The sequence below is a fragment of the Ricinus communis genome, chromosome 8, assembly GCF_019578655.1.
Source record: "Ricinus communis isolate WT05 ecotype wild-type chromosome 8, ASM1957865v1, whole genome shotgun sequence".
Classification (NCBI taxonomy): domain Eukaryota; kingdom Viridiplantae; phylum Streptophyta; class Magnoliopsida; order Malpighiales; family Euphorbiaceae; genus Ricinus; species Ricinus communis.
The window spans coordinates 12,281,939-12,301,367 of NC_063263.1; the positions used below are offsets into that span (position 1 = coordinate 12,281,939).

At 31.8% G+C, this 19,429-nt stretch overlaps 2 protein-coding genes across 3 annotated transcripts; both read left to right on the forward strand.

Moving 5' to 3' along the window:
* Positions 1-1,518: 1,518 nt before the first annotated feature.
* Positions 1,519-5,857, forward strand: LOC8285275 (nucleolin). 2 transcript variants are annotated; one of them, XM_002512819.4, is made up of 2 exons: positions 1,519-2,341; positions 5,557-5,857. In XM_002512819.4, exon 1 carries the CDS (start codon positions 1,676-1,678, stop codon positions 2,324-2,326), a length of 651 nt encoding a protein of 216 aa, XP_002512865.2. In that variant the 5' UTR covers positions 1,519-1,675; the 3' UTR covers positions 2,327-2,341; positions 5,557-5,857. The 2 variants fall into 2 exon arrangements, with proteins under 2 accessions (XP_002512865.2, XP_015570697.2); XM_015715211.3 differs by lacking the exon at positions 5,557-5,857 and adding an exon at positions 3,001-3,491.
* A 9,243-nt stretch (positions 5,858-15,100) lies between these two features.
* On the forward strand, positions 15,101-18,936 carry LOC8285276 (protein AUXIN SIGNALING F-BOX 2). Its single transcript, XM_002512820.4, has 3 exons — positions 15,101-16,174; positions 17,215-17,710; positions 17,797-18,936. The coding sequence occupies exons 1-3, from the start codon at positions 15,723-15,725 to the stop codon at positions 18,562-18,564; spliced, it is 1,716 nt and encodes a 571-aa protein (XP_002512866.1). The 5' UTR covers positions 15,101-15,722; the 3' UTR covers positions 18,565-18,936.
* Positions 18,937-19,429: the final 493 nt, after the last annotated feature.

The window sequence follows — 19,429 nt, forward strand, 5'->3', positions numbered from 1 at the left end:
TGATTACGTCATGCTAGCGTATTTTTAAATATTGGAAATTAGCAGAGAGATGCAGATCCTGCTAATTGTGCTATTAAGGGAGGACATTAGGAGCGCGTCGTGGGATCTCATTAAGAAGTCATGTTAGGTTTTCTGTGAAAGTTTGTGAACTTGGTGGGACGAAGGGCCTCAGCCACAATGTTGCAGTTACTTTCCCCTCAAGAGCCTTTAACTTGCAGTTCAAGTTTCATAAATTAGTATTGTTATTAATCATATATAGTTTTTAGATAATTATAAAAATTTATAATATTTATAATAAATACTTTTCTTTTAGACTTTTATTTCTCTTTAGAAGACTTTATTTATCATTGTGGTCCTCGGTTTCTTTTTTACCGATGACAGTTTGTATTTTCTAATTATAAAATGTTCCATTCTTCATATGGTTGATTTTTGAAGCTTCCCCTGGTGGAATTCATTTGCATGTTTTTCTCCTGGGGACTGGGGATTTAAGTTTTCAAATTAAAATACCTTCTCAATAAAGTATATTATATTAATATGGAGGTTATGTATTCGTAGTGACTGTTACCGCAGTGCGAAAGCTCTAATTTGGATATTGTTTAATAAAATAAAAATAATTAAATTAAATTATATATGTTGATGTTAATGGATAATATATTGATTTACTAATATAATTTTTTTAAAATAAATTTATTTATCTTATCATTAATTTAATTTAGTTATAATAAATTTTATGCAAATTTGATTATATAAAATAATTAATTAACTTTTATTCTGGTTAAAATATATAATTTTAAATTTATAAATAAATTTTATAAATATTATAAATTTCAACTAAATACTGTATTAAAAAATAATTTTTTTTATTATTTTAAGTTTTAAAAATTATTTTTAAAAAGATTAAAAATTATTATCTTCTTTCAAATAGATTTGACAAAAAGTAATTTCTAACAAATTTTAAAGTTGATTATTTGTTAAAGCTGATGTAACAGTTAAATTAAAAATTTAAATTTATTTTCTTTTAACATTCAAAAAAATTTAAATTTATTATAATTATTTTAACTACCATAATGTTCTAACTCATAACGAGAATATATTGTCTTAATTCGAATATATGTATATATATATATATATTATAAAATTTAAAATTATACTCTAACTCAAGGTATTAATTTATTTTTTGTAGATTAATTTTAATTAAAAGATATTTTCACCGACAATATAATAAAAATATAAAAAATTTCATATGATCCGATACTTTTATAATAAAAAATATATTCTGATTTAATTTTTTATAATTTTATAATTAATATATAATTGATTTTTTTATAATTTTAATATTAGTGTAATGTAACTTTTAATAATAAAATTATAAATAATTTATTATCATAAAAATCTAAAAATATTAATTTATGAGGTTGTAAGAAGGTCAGTTTGCTATAAAAAATAAACCACAGGGTGAAAAAATGTCTAACCGTAGTGTATGTTTTTGTAATTCTTTCTACTAATAATAATAGAACACAAGAAAAGAATACAACATGGCATAGCGGAGCAAATGACATGCCGTAAACAGATTAAAAAAGGCCTCCCTCTATCGTCACTTACTCCAAACTTGACGAATTAAGAAGAGGATCCTGCAAAACCCTAAAAACCTGTCATTCTCCAATAAACCCCAAAGATGTCCGATTCTATCCTGCACGAAGAAGAAGTACCAATGCCAGAAACCATAAGTAAAGACGACACCACATTGCCTTCCAAGCGTAAACTCGATTCACTTCCAGTTTCTCAAATTAAAGAAAAAGCAGAAGAAACAAATCAGCCGAATAAAACTCAAAAATCGCATTCTCTCAATGACAACGGCAATGAAGAGAAATCCAGAGAAAACAAACTTCTTGAATCTTCTAGTAACGATATCGCCTCTAATTTCTCGATTCCCGAAGAGAAACCCGAAAACGACGTCCTTTTAGTAGAAGAAGAAGAAGACGATGTTGATTATGCGGATGAAGACGACGACGACGACGACGACGATGATGAGGAGGAGGAGGAGGAAGAAGAGGAAGAGGAAGAGAATCCGGTGGTGGATAGGAAAGGTAAAGGGATAATGATAGAAGAGGAAGATGATGACGACGACGACGATGACGATGCGAGTGAAATGGACGGTGGTGATGATGATGATGTGGAGTTGGAGGATGATCCTTTGGCCGAGGTTGATTTGGATAACATTTTACCGTCGAGGACTCGGCGAAAAACGAAGCATCCTGGAATTTTTATCGGTAAAAATCTTGGTAAGGAAGAAGAAGATGATGATGATGATGATAGTGATGCTTGACTATTCAAAGGAAAGGTTAGTTTTGAAATTGTTACTTCATTTTGGGGGTTTTAGTAATTAGTGTTAGTGATTTTGGAGAGTTTTAGAGCTATTTTCGGGTGTTAAAAAATTCAATGTTGTAACCCTGATTAGGCATTGTCATTTTCTTGGATCTTTGGTTTTGCACTTTAGATTAATATCCCACTAGGATTTCTTGAAAGTTCAGCAATTTTATAGTTTAAGTATCTTGTTTCGTTCTCTTTTTGGATGCCGTTGAATTGCTTTTGTACACACTGCTTTGAAAATTCACCAAACATATAAAAGGCCCTCTGTCAATTTGGTAACAATTAAGCAAAGCATTCAATGTTGGGGTTTATATCACTGATCCGGTGCTTTTCTGTTTTTCTTTTTGCCATAAAAAATCAATAATGTTTGATAGAACATGCTTCAAAGGCCAAAGCTAACCACAGTTAAGAGAAAACACAAAACACTTTATTGAAAATTGACACGTTTGAATAGCTACATTAGAAAGACTATCTTTTCATGGCATGGAAATAATATGAGTACTATATTTAAGTGGTCATCCCAATTAACTCTTCCATTATAATAAACGTTGCTCTATGTATTGCCTAGTGGCCTAGTCCACCATTGAGATAAATGTTTCCATGCTGAACAAGTCCAGCTCTGTTTTGCAGCTTCATGTGACATCAAGTTTCATATGCCTTTTCCCCCACAACAAACTGTTATGGGAATATCTGGGATATAATTTTCTTCTACTTTGTAAATATGTGGTAAAGAGTGCAATTTGCAATCGTTATAGTGTTGGATTATCTGTGCGGATGAGGTGTAGGAGGATTCCCTCACCTCTATTTCAAGTGTCTGTATATGATAAATCTTCTTACTTTATGGTACTTTTTCGTTGTATAGTGATACTTCTCAAAACGTTGAGGGTTCCAATGTGGGGTAAGAAGTAGTTTATAGTTTGCTAAATTATGTGAAGATAGTAGTGGTGAAAACTTTTTACAGGACTAAAAAGTGTTTGAGCTGCAGTTTTAACTTCGGGAAAGAAGTTTAATGGAGTTTTTGCTAGGAGATGCAAGTCCCTTTTTCTACAGTCAAGTTGGTTTTTGTATAAGCAGTATAACTTGTATACTGAAGGAAGTTTGCATCTGTTTTTTTTTTGTTTCCTCTCCGAGAATGATGATAAGTGCATATTTGTTAGGGTGTTCATGGTGTAAATGAGAAGATATGGCTGCTTAATGTACTAAGAGAAGAAGTTTACTTTATGAATATTATTAATCCAAACCCCCCTACCTTACTTTCCAACATATTTCACTAAAATATTCAGCCCGATTCTGTTCAGACATACTGGTTTTCCTTGATGAAAGCGCCCTGTTTTCATCTCTCCTCTTCTAATATCAGGTTATTTAGGTAAGCAAGTTGTGCTTCAAGTATCTTATGAATAAAAAAAAGAAGCACTGCTGTCTAACTATTGGAAACCTCAAGTTTTATTGCGTTTCCATCTGCATTAGAATAGATGTCACTGCTCCATACTGAGGAGATGCTAGCTAGTCTTTTGTACATTTTGCTTCATACGTTCCTTATGTGTCCAATGCTCAAGTCTTGTCATATTTATGAGTTTTGGCATGACTACAATGAACCTTCACATCCTAACTGTACTGCAGCTTGAGTAGGTTGAACCCACTAGTTATTTTTTATATCTCAAGGATCTAGTATGAAGTTATGTTATGATGAAGTTGTATGTGTTTTCTCTGCATGTCCAATTGTCAATGTTTTATCATGATCATGAGTATAATGCTTGTGATGAGCCATGACCTCCTAGTCTTACTGCAGCTTGTATTAGAAGCACCAGCCAATCTGAACTATAGTTGACTAATAGTTTGGTTTCTGAATTTACATCTAAAGTTTGACGTCTAGCCGAGCCTAGCTCGAGCTAGATTTTATGTCTGTATGCATGTACATTTGATCGTGCATTATGGAACTTTGAATTGAGAGTTTGACTGGCACTAGCCCTTGAATGAATAATGGTCCTCTGTGCAGGCACTTGTGTATTGGTTACAAGTGTTGGTCTTTTATTACAACTATGTTGCGCGAATCATGTCCTTATCCATGCATCTTTCTTGCTGCAAAATAAGTATTGGTCTTGAGTTTCCAACTGAAGGATCTGGCATGAGCATATGTCGTGTCAGAAATGGCCGTTCAGATGAATCATGCTATGTGCATGTTTATACTGAGTACAATGCACAAGCATTTATCTGGATATTTTCAAGTCGGGGTTGACTTCCATCTCGTGTTGCCCTTTTCTGTCCAACATTTGGTTCTTTAGCAGATTAAACGACTGTCCCAAGACAATTCATTCAACCTGAAATTAGTTGCATTAGCATTTAGCTGCCCAAGTATCGTGTTGGATTGATCTCGGTGCTTGGATTGATCTCAGTGCTTCTTATAGAGTTAACTGCTTAGCCAGATACTCTCTGGAACAATAGTTACTCAGAATTAAGTAGCAAAAATCGAAGAAATTCTCTTTTAATCACTAAGGTAATACTATTTACGCAGCCAACTAGAATTTGATTTGTTACGCAACGGCGTGACATCTGAAGGATCTTTATGTAGTTCATGGCTGGATTCTCTGAGGCATTTATTCTTCCAGAGAACTTAATCATCTCTTTATTGAGCAAATTTCGCTTCGATATTCTATGACGGTTATCAAGTTCTTGGATATATGTCTGAAACTCCCATATTCTTGTTTGTTTTTCCTAACTGTCTCAATCCTTATAGATTATGCAACTATGCTAATTGGCTAGAGCCTTAGCTTCTGTCTTTTTTAATCTTGTGTTTGCTTAGAATTCAAATCTGGCCCAGTATAAGTTTATTTCATTGTCTGAAACTGTCTTTTTTAATCTCGTGTTTGCTTAGAATCCAAATCTGGCCCAGCCTAAGTTTATTACATTGTCTGAAACCGTTCTTAGCCAGCACGCTTTCACGCTGAACCTTTTGCTCTTCCCTCTTTTTTCTAGTTTTCTCTAAATTCTTTAGACAAGTGTATAAATATGAAATATCCATAAATGGAATTCGCCTTCGCGGGGGTGGTTAGTTTAGGCTATGCAAATGAACTTGCCATAATTGTTTAGGCCTTGCATATGCTGGTCCTTTTATATCCAATGTGATTGTTGAGGTCCTGTTTTCAGCTTCTGTTCTGAGCTTTTCTTAATATTCTTTTCACTTTTCAGATATCATTGACTGCATGGCATCTTACTAGATGGGTATCCTAGCCTGGAGTTTCGTGGAGTCTTTGAACATCTTATAAAAGCAACTAACAATCTGGTTGGTTCTTATGTTGTTGAATCAAAATGAGATCTTACTACATATTAAGATGGCATATGTTATGGAATTATCTTCCAATTAATATTATCAAGAAAAATAATATGGCATTCTTGAGCAGTTGAATTTTAGGCACACATTTTCATCTCATCATCTGTTATTTGAACTTCTGGTTGAGAATGCATGTTATATGACTCGGTTTCTCCATTATTACTGGGTCTCTGCTCTATCTTTGGATGTCTATCGCTCTCACAATTATGCTACGATCCATGGTTTATCAGGCCTGGAGTCTATATTTATTTATATAGGGCCATTTATACCCTTGCCACTGGTCGAGTCAATGGGGGAGGTCCCTCTCTCCTATGTGTTGATGAGAACTAATTACGCCCAATATAGGCCCACTTCTTTCTGATCATTTCAACTAATACAGGAAAAGCTCGAACACAGAAGGGTATCTGTACCCAAACCGACACAGGTTGGTAGGTAGAGAATATCTAGGGGCGTGAGACAACTCTCTCTAAGGAATTTAAACTACAATTTCAACTCTTTCCAAAGAAAAAAAAAAAGAAAAAGAAAATCTTTCCCTGTACCAGGCGATGCAAGGTGTATAGACTTATTTATTTATTGATTGGTACTCTAGGAACTTTTTAAAGGAGAAAAGGGTGTTACAATTTAAACCCTTGATCTCTTCTCTTATTTATGAAGAGGACTCTTCTAGCTCATGCAACTATGATGCAGACACTAAAGGTCTCATCTTGACCAACTGAGGGAAGGAGAATAGTCAAGTGTGCTCTTCTTCTCTCCTCTAACAAAAGATGGGATGGTGTGGTCCTTAACTTCTTCTCAAGCCCACCCTTCATTTTCATTTTGCTTTGCTTTCGTTCTACTTTGTGTATGGAGGGAGGACTGAAACTCGTTGTCCTTGTTGCTGTTGTAGGGATTACTAGGAAAAAGTTTGATAGTGGGACAAAAAAACTTTATGGACCATCTGAATTGGTAAAAGGAACATCTTCTATTTCATCTCCCTTTCAAATAAAAAGTTCCTATCCTATGCTTACTCTCACAATCATACGTGCCATTACTAAGGACCACCATGCGTTATAATTCCGCATGCCCATTTTCAGATTTTTTTTTCCTCCAAACTTTCCATCCATCCCCTTCCCTAAGATAAACATTCAATTATTGAATTACTAATTTAATAACATCGGGCTCATATAAAATAATAATGCCATGATCTTATAATATTACGAGATATATCATTTTTTTTTATTATTTATACTAGGAATTTTTAATTTGATGATATCAAATACGCTAGTTGAGAATTTGTACAATCTCACAGGTTATTTAACAAGTGTATTTGTAGACTAGACCTCTTAATTGCTACTAATACTATGTGGATGTATGCTAAAAATAATGGTGTTGTTGATACGCTGATGTAATGTCCTTGTGTACCCAGTTGAGTTAAATGCAATTCACATGGCAGCAATCCTAGCAAATGATGGGAGGAGCATTTGAATATTGAAATGATAATAATGAGTGATGACTCTTTTTTTAAAGAAAAACGAAATTTTATATATTTATAATTCTCTTCTCCCTTTCCCTTTCAATTATGCTCTTCTCCTTGTAATAATATGCAAGTGGGTCTACAAATTTAGTCCACCTTTTTGCCTAACCACTCCCTCTTCAGACAATGCAAATTTTAATCCTTTTAATTCAACTTTTTTCCTTTTTGTACTCTCACTACTACCTTCATTGCTTATTACGTACATTTTATATGAATTACATCGTAGCTTCAGTCTTCTGATATTATGTTTTTCATTTTTTTTAAAAACTTTTTATATTAAATATTATTTTATGATTAGAATTTTTCTTGGTACATAATATTTCACGGTTAGACGAGTAATGTATATAAAATAGTTATAATATTATAAATATTTATCACTTTTTTATTACTCAGATATAAAATACTTAAAAGATGTGTTCGATTATCCAATTATTTAGGTGCAATACATCAAAATAGCTATAGAATTTCTTTTTAACTATTTATTGATACGTACTAAAAAAAATAGAGTTAAACGAATTAATTTTTAATTAAGTGAAATCATATTTTTTATTATTTTTCTTTTAATTATATTTATATATCAAAGTGTGCATTTCACTTTAAGTTCAATAAGCATTCATATACAAAATATGGCAGTACCCTTCTCAAGAAAAAGTTTTTGGATTGAAGGAAAGGTCTTTCTTTGTCCAATGAATCTTAACAGAGCTAATATAGATTAGGATACCTTAATACTGTGCTCTACTGTAAAAAAGATGTGTTTTCTACATCGAAAAGAATCCGTGGAATCTTGAAATGATTTGTAATCTTTGTACCAAATCCACCCTTTTGGTGGTGTTTAAATTATTGGTAATGATAAGAACTGGTGGTACTGATGATTCAATAGCACCCAATCATGGGCATCTACCTCTCATGAAAGACAAGGGAACTGGAATTGGGTTAGTTGGCATTTGTTGCATTACCAGTTTGGATTTATAACAAGATTTTTCCTCAAGTATTTTCTTAAATGTATGTTAGGTACATTAATTTTGTGCATATTGTACAAAAGGGAAAAATCAATTGAGTTTTCACCCAAAAAAAAAAAAACTCTTTGGTTTATCATTAATTTAGAGTTTACATAATCTAGCTCAGTGTTTTTTTTTTTTAAATATCGATTGGTAAATTATTTTAGAAAGTTCTATTAAAATAATAAAGGGTTTCATATTGCGTAAATTTTATGAAAATAAAAAAATTACTGATTTGCTTTGACGCTTTTTGCAATAAGGAATGAAAATTTTTCTTTTGAAAAATAAAAATAATTTTTAATTTTGTTCAAGTGGTAATAAAGTTTGCTATTAGAACTCAGAGATTTTAAATTTGAGTTATCTCTTCTGTACTAAATGAGTTTACGCTTTTTTATAAAGATTATAAGAGGCTGACTGCTCTATTTTGCATAGTTCACCTACTACTAACTTTTTTTCTTAGAATATTCTGCTCCTTTATATAAAAAAACTAACTCTTAATTTTAGAATTTTAACAAATAGTAAGCTCATGAACTAATGGAAAACAGAAAAAGAAATTTTAGTGTAGAGAAACCTTGCCAACATGGGGAAAGATGTAATTCAACGCATTCCTTTCAAATTGAAAATGAAAACTTGCAGTTGATCTGAAAAACTCAATGGGTTAGAGGGAAGTGCCAATGAAATGAAGGGTTAGCAAAACTTATCCATACACATGAAGAAGATAATACACACAAGTAAGCAAATAATGAAAGAGAATAGATAACAAGACATAAAAAGGAGGATAGAGAGCATGACCCACCATCACATGATGCTCCTTAGGCACTGACCCACATCAAAAGAATTCAACAAAGTAGGTAAATAATACTTAGCACCAGAATTACAATTTAAAAATTAAGAAATTAAATAAAATACTAGCCCTAAGTGGTCCACTACAATTTCTACCAAGTGGGTCATTTTTGACTGCCATACACTGCATATTCCAAAACATGTTCACTGTTGAGGAAAAAAACAAAGAAAACAAAAATGAGATAAGAAAAAAAAAAAAAAAGAGAAGAAGAATAAGAAGAAGAAAGATAAACATATCAGACATCGGCCACCGGCCACCGCGGATGGTGGGGGTGACTCTAAGCAACCTTTGGGCAAGTCATAGGTAGGTCTGTTTCCATAGGATAAGGATCTGCTTTTTTTTTTTTTTTTCTCTCTCTGAATGGATTAGCTTATTGAAGTTATTTTTATCTTTATACTTTTACTTTATAAAAAAATTTAAATAAATTCTAAGGTACTATAGTTTAAAGAGTGTTTTTTAATATTTTTATACATTTATTAAATAAAATTTAAATTAATCTGTATAAAAAAATTAAAAATTATATAAAAATAATTTTATATATATTATATATAACAATTACATATTAAAAGTATGATAAGAGAATACAGCTTTTAAAGATGTTAATTTCTTTTCTTCTAAAATCTGAGGTTTTTTTTCTAAAGCAAATGGTAAATAAATACGTTTAAAAAACTATTATTATTATTATTATATTTTATTATTTTATTATTATTATTATTATTATTATTATGTAAGATTTTGGCCAGAGGAGTTGACTATTGCCAAACGTATTAGTTGCTTTTCGGCCACAAAACCTTTTCTATCAGCTCCTCAATAGTTGTATCTGCAACCTAAGTAATATTCCACAGTTTAGGCTAATGTATTATATGTATATATTCTTTCAACTATTATTTGTTTCCTTTTTTCCTCAAACATGCTTTGAACATATATATACATGTTGATATATTTTACTCTTTTTGTTGCCAATTCAAATCATTTTTGGTATTGTTCGAGTGATTTATTTGTTTGCTAATCCAGAAAATTATGAATTTTTTTTCTTTAACTCGACGAGATTTGAATTTTTTCATTTTATTGTAAATAATACCCATGTAGTTTTAAAAGGTAATTAAGCTCTAATCAACATGTATCCATTTCGATTTCTTTAATCGGTTAAGAATTGTAGTTATAAATATTAAGAATTTTCAATTCCCTCTCAAGCACTCGTCTATAAGAAGAGCCAATAAGTAAACAAGAAAATCAAAGAAAAATGAAGAAGAATAAAATGCACAAAAATAAGAAGCTAAATTACAAGATTAATATATGAGATTTAGTTTAAATAATAAGATCACTTAGAAAAAAAAAAGATTTTCAATTTAAATTTTCACGTATGCTTTGTTTTTTTTTAGCAAATATAAAAGAATGACTATTTTTTTATTATATGATCAAAATATATTAAATATCCCATAAATATTAACTATTAAATTTGAAAGACATATTTTTAGTTGGATTGATGGTCTTCCAAATGGATGCCTAACAGTAGGAATTTGTGGATGTATACAGATGATAAAAGGAAAAAAAGAATCTGCAAACCGTACATAAGGCGATAATGATATGAAAATAATTAAAGTATGAAAGATCAACTACAGGAATACTGGCTTTATTTAACATATAATTGCAGGCAAAATGACAAACACTTGTATTCTTTTTTAGTTCTATAGTTTAAGCGAGCAAAGAAAGAAAGAAACAAAGAGAATCCCAGATGACATGGTTAGGGTTAGAACAATTTCATATGCACTATTTGTAGTACGCATGCATTAGGCAATAGGGCAAGACCCAATTCCTCGAAAAAGCTTAAGTTATAGCCCGCAACACTGTCGAGGGTTCTTGTTGTTTGGCATGGAAACCTCTTACTCCATTTGTAGGGTTCAGGGTCGACTTGTAAAGAGGAAGTCCATTTTTAGGGTTCAGTGTCCCTAGAGAAGTATCTCGATTCTCATAATGTTGTGCATTGAGTGGCTATTTATTCAATAATAAAACTTAAGTTATTAAATTTATACCAACATACTATTCAAGATATCAGAGGATTTCGATGCTTAACTCTTAACAATATTAATAAATGGAGTAAGAAATTAAATAATTGTTTCTTAAAAAAAATAAATTATGTCTATTTTTATCAATAAATGAAACCAGAAGCAGTTTTTTTTTTTTTTTTGATTTATCTCTAGATTTATATTTGATACATATATACCACTCTGGCATTGTTAGAGAATTTTCTAAAAAAAATTTTTAATTGATTATGATATTTAAATAAAAATCATCTCTTTCGAAAGAACCAATTTAGTAATACTCATATCACAGCCATTTCTATATTTCCAATAAAAGGCAAAAGATTTTCAAGAAAGTGTCTGAATAAATTAGAAACAAAAAAAAAAAAATAAGGGGACAAGAAGAAAGGGTTTTGAGTAAACAATGAGGGATGAGAAAGCAAAGGGCATCTGTTTAGAAAAGTGGAAAAAATGTTACCATGTTAGGGGTAACAGATCATAAAGCCATATTTGGAGATAAGGGTGTGGACAGAACAGAAGCAATGATAAAAATAATAAACTTTTATCCAATGTTGGTGGGTAGTTTCTTGAATTCCTTTATTGTTTATTTTGAGCAAAGCAAGAGCCATTCAAATTGGCTATGATATAATTATAAATAAATAAAAAAGAAGAAGAAGAAGAAGAAGTTCAGAAAAAAATTCAGAATAATAGAAATAATTTTGTAATGATAACAAAGAGGTTATGTACTCTGGAAGCAAATATTTTGAACCAAAGGGTTTGGTTTAAGGGAGTCCTGCTTCCAGTTATCATTTCCACCAAGAAAAGTATTTGTTTGTTCAATCTTTTGACAATTTGACTCATGAAGCAGCTTTTTCTTTTCTTTTTTTCCAGGAAAAAGAAAAATTCCCACAAACCATTCTGAGGAAAAGGGAGATGATTGAACCCATGGACTATGGTTGTTTGGTCAAAGTGACAAATGATTGGGAACACCAACTTAGAGATTAAACTTAATGGTTGGCAACAAATTTTAAGTAAAAAAAAGAAGAAGAGATTAATAAGTTTATTTTATGTGATTATAAACTTGAGACACTAATTAAAAATGGGTGCATTCATTTTTTAAAATTTAGAGTTTAAAAGTATATGGTGATTAAAGAAAACTAATTTGATTATTTATTCTGAACAGGCAAAGTGTTATACAAGTTATTAGCTAATTGTGAAATGATATTGATTATTCAATTTAATAAATCAAATCAAGCAAATGAAATTAGAATTTTAATTAATTTATTTTCTTTATATTCCAAATCTTTAGTAAATAATGAGATAATGAAGGTCTGAGATTCGGTAAGCTAAATGTTAGACAATTCAATTATTAATTCTATGATGTTACCATTAGTATAATAAGGCTAACGTTATTTAATTGTCTTAGTCAAACTCAGCTAAGATTTTGAAAAGCACTAGTAAAGGTCTGCTTTTTATTTTTTCTTTCAGAAAGAAATTAAATATTTAATTAATAAAATCTTTAAACATATTTTGATTTAAGAATAAAAGTAGACATCAAAAGGTAAAAAATATATAAAAAATAATTTTGATAATTAATAATCATATTAATGAAATAATAAATTATAATTCTACAAAAAAAATATAATTCACTTGAAAATACTTAACCGTATATATAATAATGAAAACAATAAAACCATATATCCACTTAATAATAAATAATTTGAATGTGATATTTATAATTAAATAATTATGAGTATCTTTCATTGATATTTTGGTCAATTGCTTCGTACACACTTCATCAATAAATATTTTGAATTCAAATTTTGACAAGTTTTATATGGAATAAGATTCATATTTTTTCTGAAAAAAACTATCTCTATTATTATATAACTAAAAGATAATATTAATTTCGAATACAACAGCATCTTAATTTATCAATTTAATTATTTATCCAGAGCCAACGGTTCAGCTATTAACTAGGAACCCACTCAGTTTCATACTAATAATTTCTAAAAATTATATTAAACATCAATTTTATTTCTTGAAAATAAAATTTCATCACTCATAATTAAGACAATTTTGTAACTAATTATAGTTCTTGGAGATAAAAAATGCTAATTGTGAACCAGGAAAAGAAAAATTAAATTTGTAAGAGCTAATTACTGAAATCATATATATAATTTATAAAATAACATAATAGTCAAGTGATAAAGGAACCTGAATTTGAAGATTAAAAAAAGAAAAGATAGAAAAGATCATTAATTTAGAATCAGACTTGAAACTATAATCCAACCAAAGTATTACTTCCAAAAAATTATCCAAGAATCGCTCTTAAATCTAAACCGATGGTTCAAGTTCCTGAAATGGAGGAACTAGAAATTATATAAAATATCTACTTATATTTTAGATTTTAAAAATATGTAGATAATTTATATTATCTCTTTTTATAATCCTTAACTAATTTTTAATATTCCAAACTTATTCAAATTCAAAACCCTAAAATTTAAATATTTATATATATATATATATATATATATTAAATGATATTTTTTTTTACCTTTAATATTTTGATAATTAATTATTAAGATTATGTAATTATTAAACAAAACATCTGTTATAAAATCTAAATCTAAAATTCAAATCTTTAACAATCTATTGAAATTCCTAATCTCTACATTAATTTAACAAAATTGTCAATCCACATGGATTTTGTTCACAACATCTGATTAAAAAAGAAAAGGTTAGTTGTAAGAAATCCAATATCTTTTAGTTGGTAAAAAGAAAAAGAAAGTCAACAGCAACAATAATAAAGCCTTTAAACAAATGCAATGTGTACTTTCTTAAGTTCATGTGTAGGATCTTTTATGCACATTTTTATTTCCCTTTTTCTTCAATAAAAACCCTAATAATCATCAAAACATTAATTCATTTATCCACAAAAATAATGTAATTTTTCCAGAAACAAAAAAGAGAAAAAAAGGTCTATATTCAAAACAAAAATAAAAGCAGACTCTCGCGAGTATAGATATTCTGTACTCGCTTTGTTACTGCTTTGCCTGGGAAACTAGGGTGTTAAGATGCTCCCACATGGTGATGTCTACGACCGGCGATGCGAGTACTGTGTACTCTCGCGAGTACAGAAGCGGTAAATCTTATCTATTTAATGGCACAATGGAAATATTTCTGAAAACCCAATGGCATTTGTCTGACACTCCATTGCTGGTCTCTTTAGAAAGGACTTTGGTAGATAGAGACGAAAGAAAGGGAAAATTTCAACCACCGTTCCTCAGTTTAAGCGTGTTTTTCATTATTGTCCTTGAATTTTAATTTATTATCCAAAAGTCATATGCTTTTAGTTTATGTGACTATAATATCCTCACTGCGAATTTCTGATACAATTGTAATAAATTGATAAAATTACATTTTAAAAATAATAAGATATAAATTAAAAAATAAAATAGCATATTATTTCACTATATTTATATGCTAGTTTTTTTATAATTTTTTCTCTTTTTTTTTATTTACCACTATGCTTCAAATAAATTATTAAAATATATATTATTTTAATTAAATTCATTATCCGATTAGTCCAGACTTTTACTCGTCAAAAGAAATATTAAAATTAAATCTAACAATTACTTTCTGTATAATAATATTTCTGAAATTTTAAAATTGAAATAAAATTGAAATAATGAAGACCTCACAGATCTAATGGCAGATTTTGATATTTTCAAGATGCCAAAATCATTATCTGTTGAAGTTAAGGATATTATTGTTTATAAAAAATTAGAGTTTAAATGGGTTTTGTTGGACCAACTGAAGTTTAGGGACAATAATGGGAAATAGGCTTAAAGTTAAGGACTGAAAGTAAACTTTACCCTCGAAACGAGAGAGATAAGGACACATGCATGTCACGAAAATGAACGGTTAAGATTGTCTTAACTTTTTCATCGAATCATATTCGCCATGAGATCTCAAAACTCCACAAGCTCAACCATAGTTGAAAAGAAAACTGAACTACGGTCAAAAAATCTCAGCTGCTTCTCTCTGAGTTAAACTCAAAACACAAACTGAGTTATGTGTTTTTTCTTTTTTCAGAGAGGGTGAGAGGGACAGAGAGAAGAGAGAAATGAGAAGAGAATATCTGAGCGTAGTCTCTCTCTGTTTGTAGTTAGTAGTTAGTATAGTAGTTGTAGTAGTAGCAGCAGCAGCTTCTTCATTTTGCTATTATTGGTTATTATTATCATTAGATTTTGATTTTTAGTTAACAATTTCCATTTATGGAAGTATCAGATTCTTAGATCTCCCTGTTCTGCTCTCTGACCTGTTTTTTTTTTTTTCTCTTTTTCCTTCTCAATTTCTGTAATCATCACTATTTGATTCAAATATGATCACTCATTAGTCATAACCCATCAACCATTAGCCATTTTTCCTTCACTTCCTTGGGAAAAGTTCAGTTTTTTTTTCTTCTCATTTTTAATAATACCCATTAGTTATTTTTTGCATCTCCAGATCTGATATCTTATTATTGTACTTGCAAGATCTATACCTTAAGTTTTACATCTTTAGATCTGGGTTGTTTTCTGTATCAAAAATCTCTCCTTTATTTTTAGTGGGTTCTTGTTTTTTGTTCCCAATCTTTGTAAGAATGAATTATTTCCCAGATGAGGTGTTAGAGCACGTGTTTGATTTTGTAACGTCTCACAGAGACAGGAATTCAGTGTCTCAAGTATGTAAATCATGGTACAGGATTGAAAGCTGTAGCAGGCGAAAGGTTTTTATTGGAAACTGTTACGCGATCAGTCCAGAGAGAGTGATTGAGAGATTTCCTGATCTAAAGTCCATTACTTTGAAGGGAAAGCCTCATTTTGCTGATTTTAATTTGGTACCACATGATTGGGGAGGCTATGTTTACCCTTGGATTGAAGCTTTTGCCCGGCATCGGGTCGGGTTGGAGGAGCTTCGGTTGAAGAGGATGGTGGTTTCTGATGAGAGTTTAGAGCTGCTTTCAAGGTCTTTTCTGAATTTTAAGTCTTTAGTTCTTGTCAGTTGTGAAGGGTTCACTACTGATGGCCTTGCTTCTGTTGCTGCTAATTGTAGGTAAGAGAAACGAACAATAAAGAAAGAATCTTTTGTGGGTTATCCTTTGTGTGGATGATTTGGCCTTTTAAGTTCAAGCAATTTTGGCTTTTATTTTTTCACTTTTGATTATTTTGGATGGAATGTTGGTTCTCATTTGGGTTGCTGAAAAATATTTCCTTTTTGACTTTTTCATGATTGGCTGACTATGTGTTGCTTGTCCAAGTAGAAAGTGAATTTCGAGTTATTTTTATATGTACAAAGTCCTTAATGCATTTTAGGTTTTGTCTGTTTGATGTCATTACATGGAATTTCCTGTTTGTTAGGCAGCTACTGCTCGAATTAGTAGGTTAGCAGCTGACCAAGTTTAACTTTGCACTGGTTATATTTTTGGTTTAACCAGGAAGGTGTAGCAGTTGCAATGGATCTGGTTTGATAATTGTTTCTTGTTTGTGAACTAGAAGACTATTTGGAACTTCTTTTTTCTGCAGATCCTTGTTTTCATTTGCTATTTCATGTCCTTCCACATTTTGCAAGTTGTTGTCTGCTTTTGCGTTTATTTGTTTATTTTTTTAGTTGACGTTGTTGGCGTGCCAATTGATATAGTGGATGGCACTTTCCTCATCTCATTAACATATCAGTGTATCATCTGCAGGGATGTACTGCTGTCCCAAAATTTTGAGAAATTTTCACCTATTTCATATCAGCATTGAGTATGCTATCAGTGGTTCAAAAGAATTTCTTGACTAGACTGGTTCCATAATGGACCACATTGATATAAATGCATCCCATTTATATTGTGAGATCCGTCATATGTGAGTATAGGTCCATGAAGACCCATTTTAGTTAAGAAATTTTTGAGATAGTCCTGATTAGTTATTGTATGACTGCATGTCAAGATCATTATCTAATTTAATCTTTTCAAAAGCCTGCGGCGTTGGCTGACTATAATAAGAAAATATGTCTTGGGAGAGTAGCATGAATGATGGATGTTTATAATTCGGGTAAAGACAATAGAGGTGTTCTTACTACTTTCTGCGACTTTCTTGAATTTCAACCAGGTATATTAGGGAGCTGGACCTGCAAGAAAATGAAGTTGAGGATCACAGAGGCCACTGGCTTAGTTGTTTCCCTGACAGCTCTACATGTCTTACATCACTTAATTTTGCTTGCCTCAAAGGAGATATTAATTTAGGAGTTCTTGAGAGGCTTGTAGCAAGATCTCCAAATCTCAGGAGCTTGAGGTTAAATCGCGCAGTGCCCCTTGATACGCTTCAAAAGATATTGATGCAAGCGCCTCAACTGGTGGATTTGGGTGTAGGATCTTATGTACATGATCCTGATTCGGAGACCTATAGTAAATTAGTGGCTGCAGTTCAGAAGTGTAAATCAGTCAGGAGTTTGTCAGGGTTTTTGGATGTTGCTCCTCACTGCCTACCAGCCTTTCACCTCATGTGCCCAAACCTGACTTCCTTGAACCTAAGTTATGCACCAGGAATTCAAGGTAGTGAGCTTACAAAGCTGATTCGCCACTGCAGGAAACTTCAGCGCTTATGGGTATGATCCTATTAACTGATATATTGGAAATTGAAGTTGTTGCTTATTCATTGTCACAGATGTTACAATAGCTATTGCAATTGCAGATACTGGACTGTATCGGAGATAAAGGACTAGAAGTTGTGGCTTCCACTTGCAAGGATTTGCAGGAGTTGAGGGTCTTCCCATCCGATCTCTATGTTGGAAATGCAGCAGTGACAGAGGAAGGCCTGGTTGCCATTTCCAGCGGCTGCCCTAAGCTTGATTCAATCTTATACTTTTGTCAGCAGATGACCAATGCAGCCCTTATAACAGTAGCCAAAAACTGCCCCAATTTCACCCGCTTCAGATTGTGCATCCTCGACCCCACAAAACCGGACGCTGTGACCATGCAGCCATTGGATGAAGGTTTTGGGGCAATTGTTCATTCATGCAGGGGTCTCAGGCGGTTATCACTTTCTGGCCTTTTGACTGACCAAGTTTTCCTTTATATCGGGATGTATGCTGAGCATCTTGAGATGCTTTCAATTGCATTTGCTGGGAATAGTGACAAGGGAATGCAGTATGTGTTAAATGGTTGCAAGAAACTTCGGAAGCTAGAGATCAGGGACAGCCCTTTTGGTAATGCAGCACTTCTAATGGACGTGGGGAAGTATGAAACAATGCGATCCCTTTGGATGTCGTCCTGTGAAGTTACTCTTGGAGGCTGCAAGACCCTTGCGAAGAAGATGCCATGGCTCAATGTGGAGATCATGAATGAAAATGAGCAAGCAGATTTTAGTGCTGATGATACACAGAAAGTGGACAAGATGTACCTATATCGGACATTGGTAGGGCACCGGAATGATGCACCGGACTTTGTGTGGACTTTATAGGTGAATCTGGGGAGCTATCTTTCTCTTCTCTGCCAAGTATTATTTTCTTTGTTATCAAGTAGTACTTTGTTTAGGCCAGCTGATTTTGTGGACTTTGTTTTAGCCTGTTGGTGTTCTAGAGGTACGCTACTGTTGAATTTATCAGGGATTTGCTAGTTGTAATCTTTGTTATTATAAATAGAACTGCATTAGTATTGGCAGACATGGCCAGTTTCAGCAGATATTTCTAGAAGTAGCTGAAGATGCTAAACAAGCATTAGGTAAAGATTTGCTACTTGCTTCTGCAGCTTCGCAATTAACTCTGAAACAGTATGTTTTCCCCTTGCGAGTAAAGGATGTATAGCTTTGATGCTGCATTGTTTTTTTTCTCAACTAGTTCATTATGAATCTTAACTTGCCAATTGTAGAAGATTGCAAAATCCAATTTCTGAACATTTTCCTTCATTTATTTTTCTGAACACACCACTCCAGTAGGTTAAGGCAAGCAATTTTTTGCGGGGGCCCTGATCACAGGTCGTGTGTCCCTGGTCTGATATTGTAAGAGGGGCTTTGACAGGGTGTTCTTTTGTATACATTTGTTATAATTTTTTTTATATCATTTTATGCATGGATCAAGCTTAGTTAAAACACCCGGGTTCAATCAACCGACATATATTGGACTCGGACCTAAAGTGTAAAGGTTTGAACACGGGTTAGCCTGTTTGTATAGTTGGCCAGCCTGAGATTATAAATGTTCTGAAAACAGACAAGAAATCAAAAAGTAATTGCATAAGATTTTCTGAATTCATCCTCTTAAAAGAAAAATAACAAAAACGACTTGAATATTAAAAATATTAAAAGCCGAGAATGGAGCTTAATCTTTGAG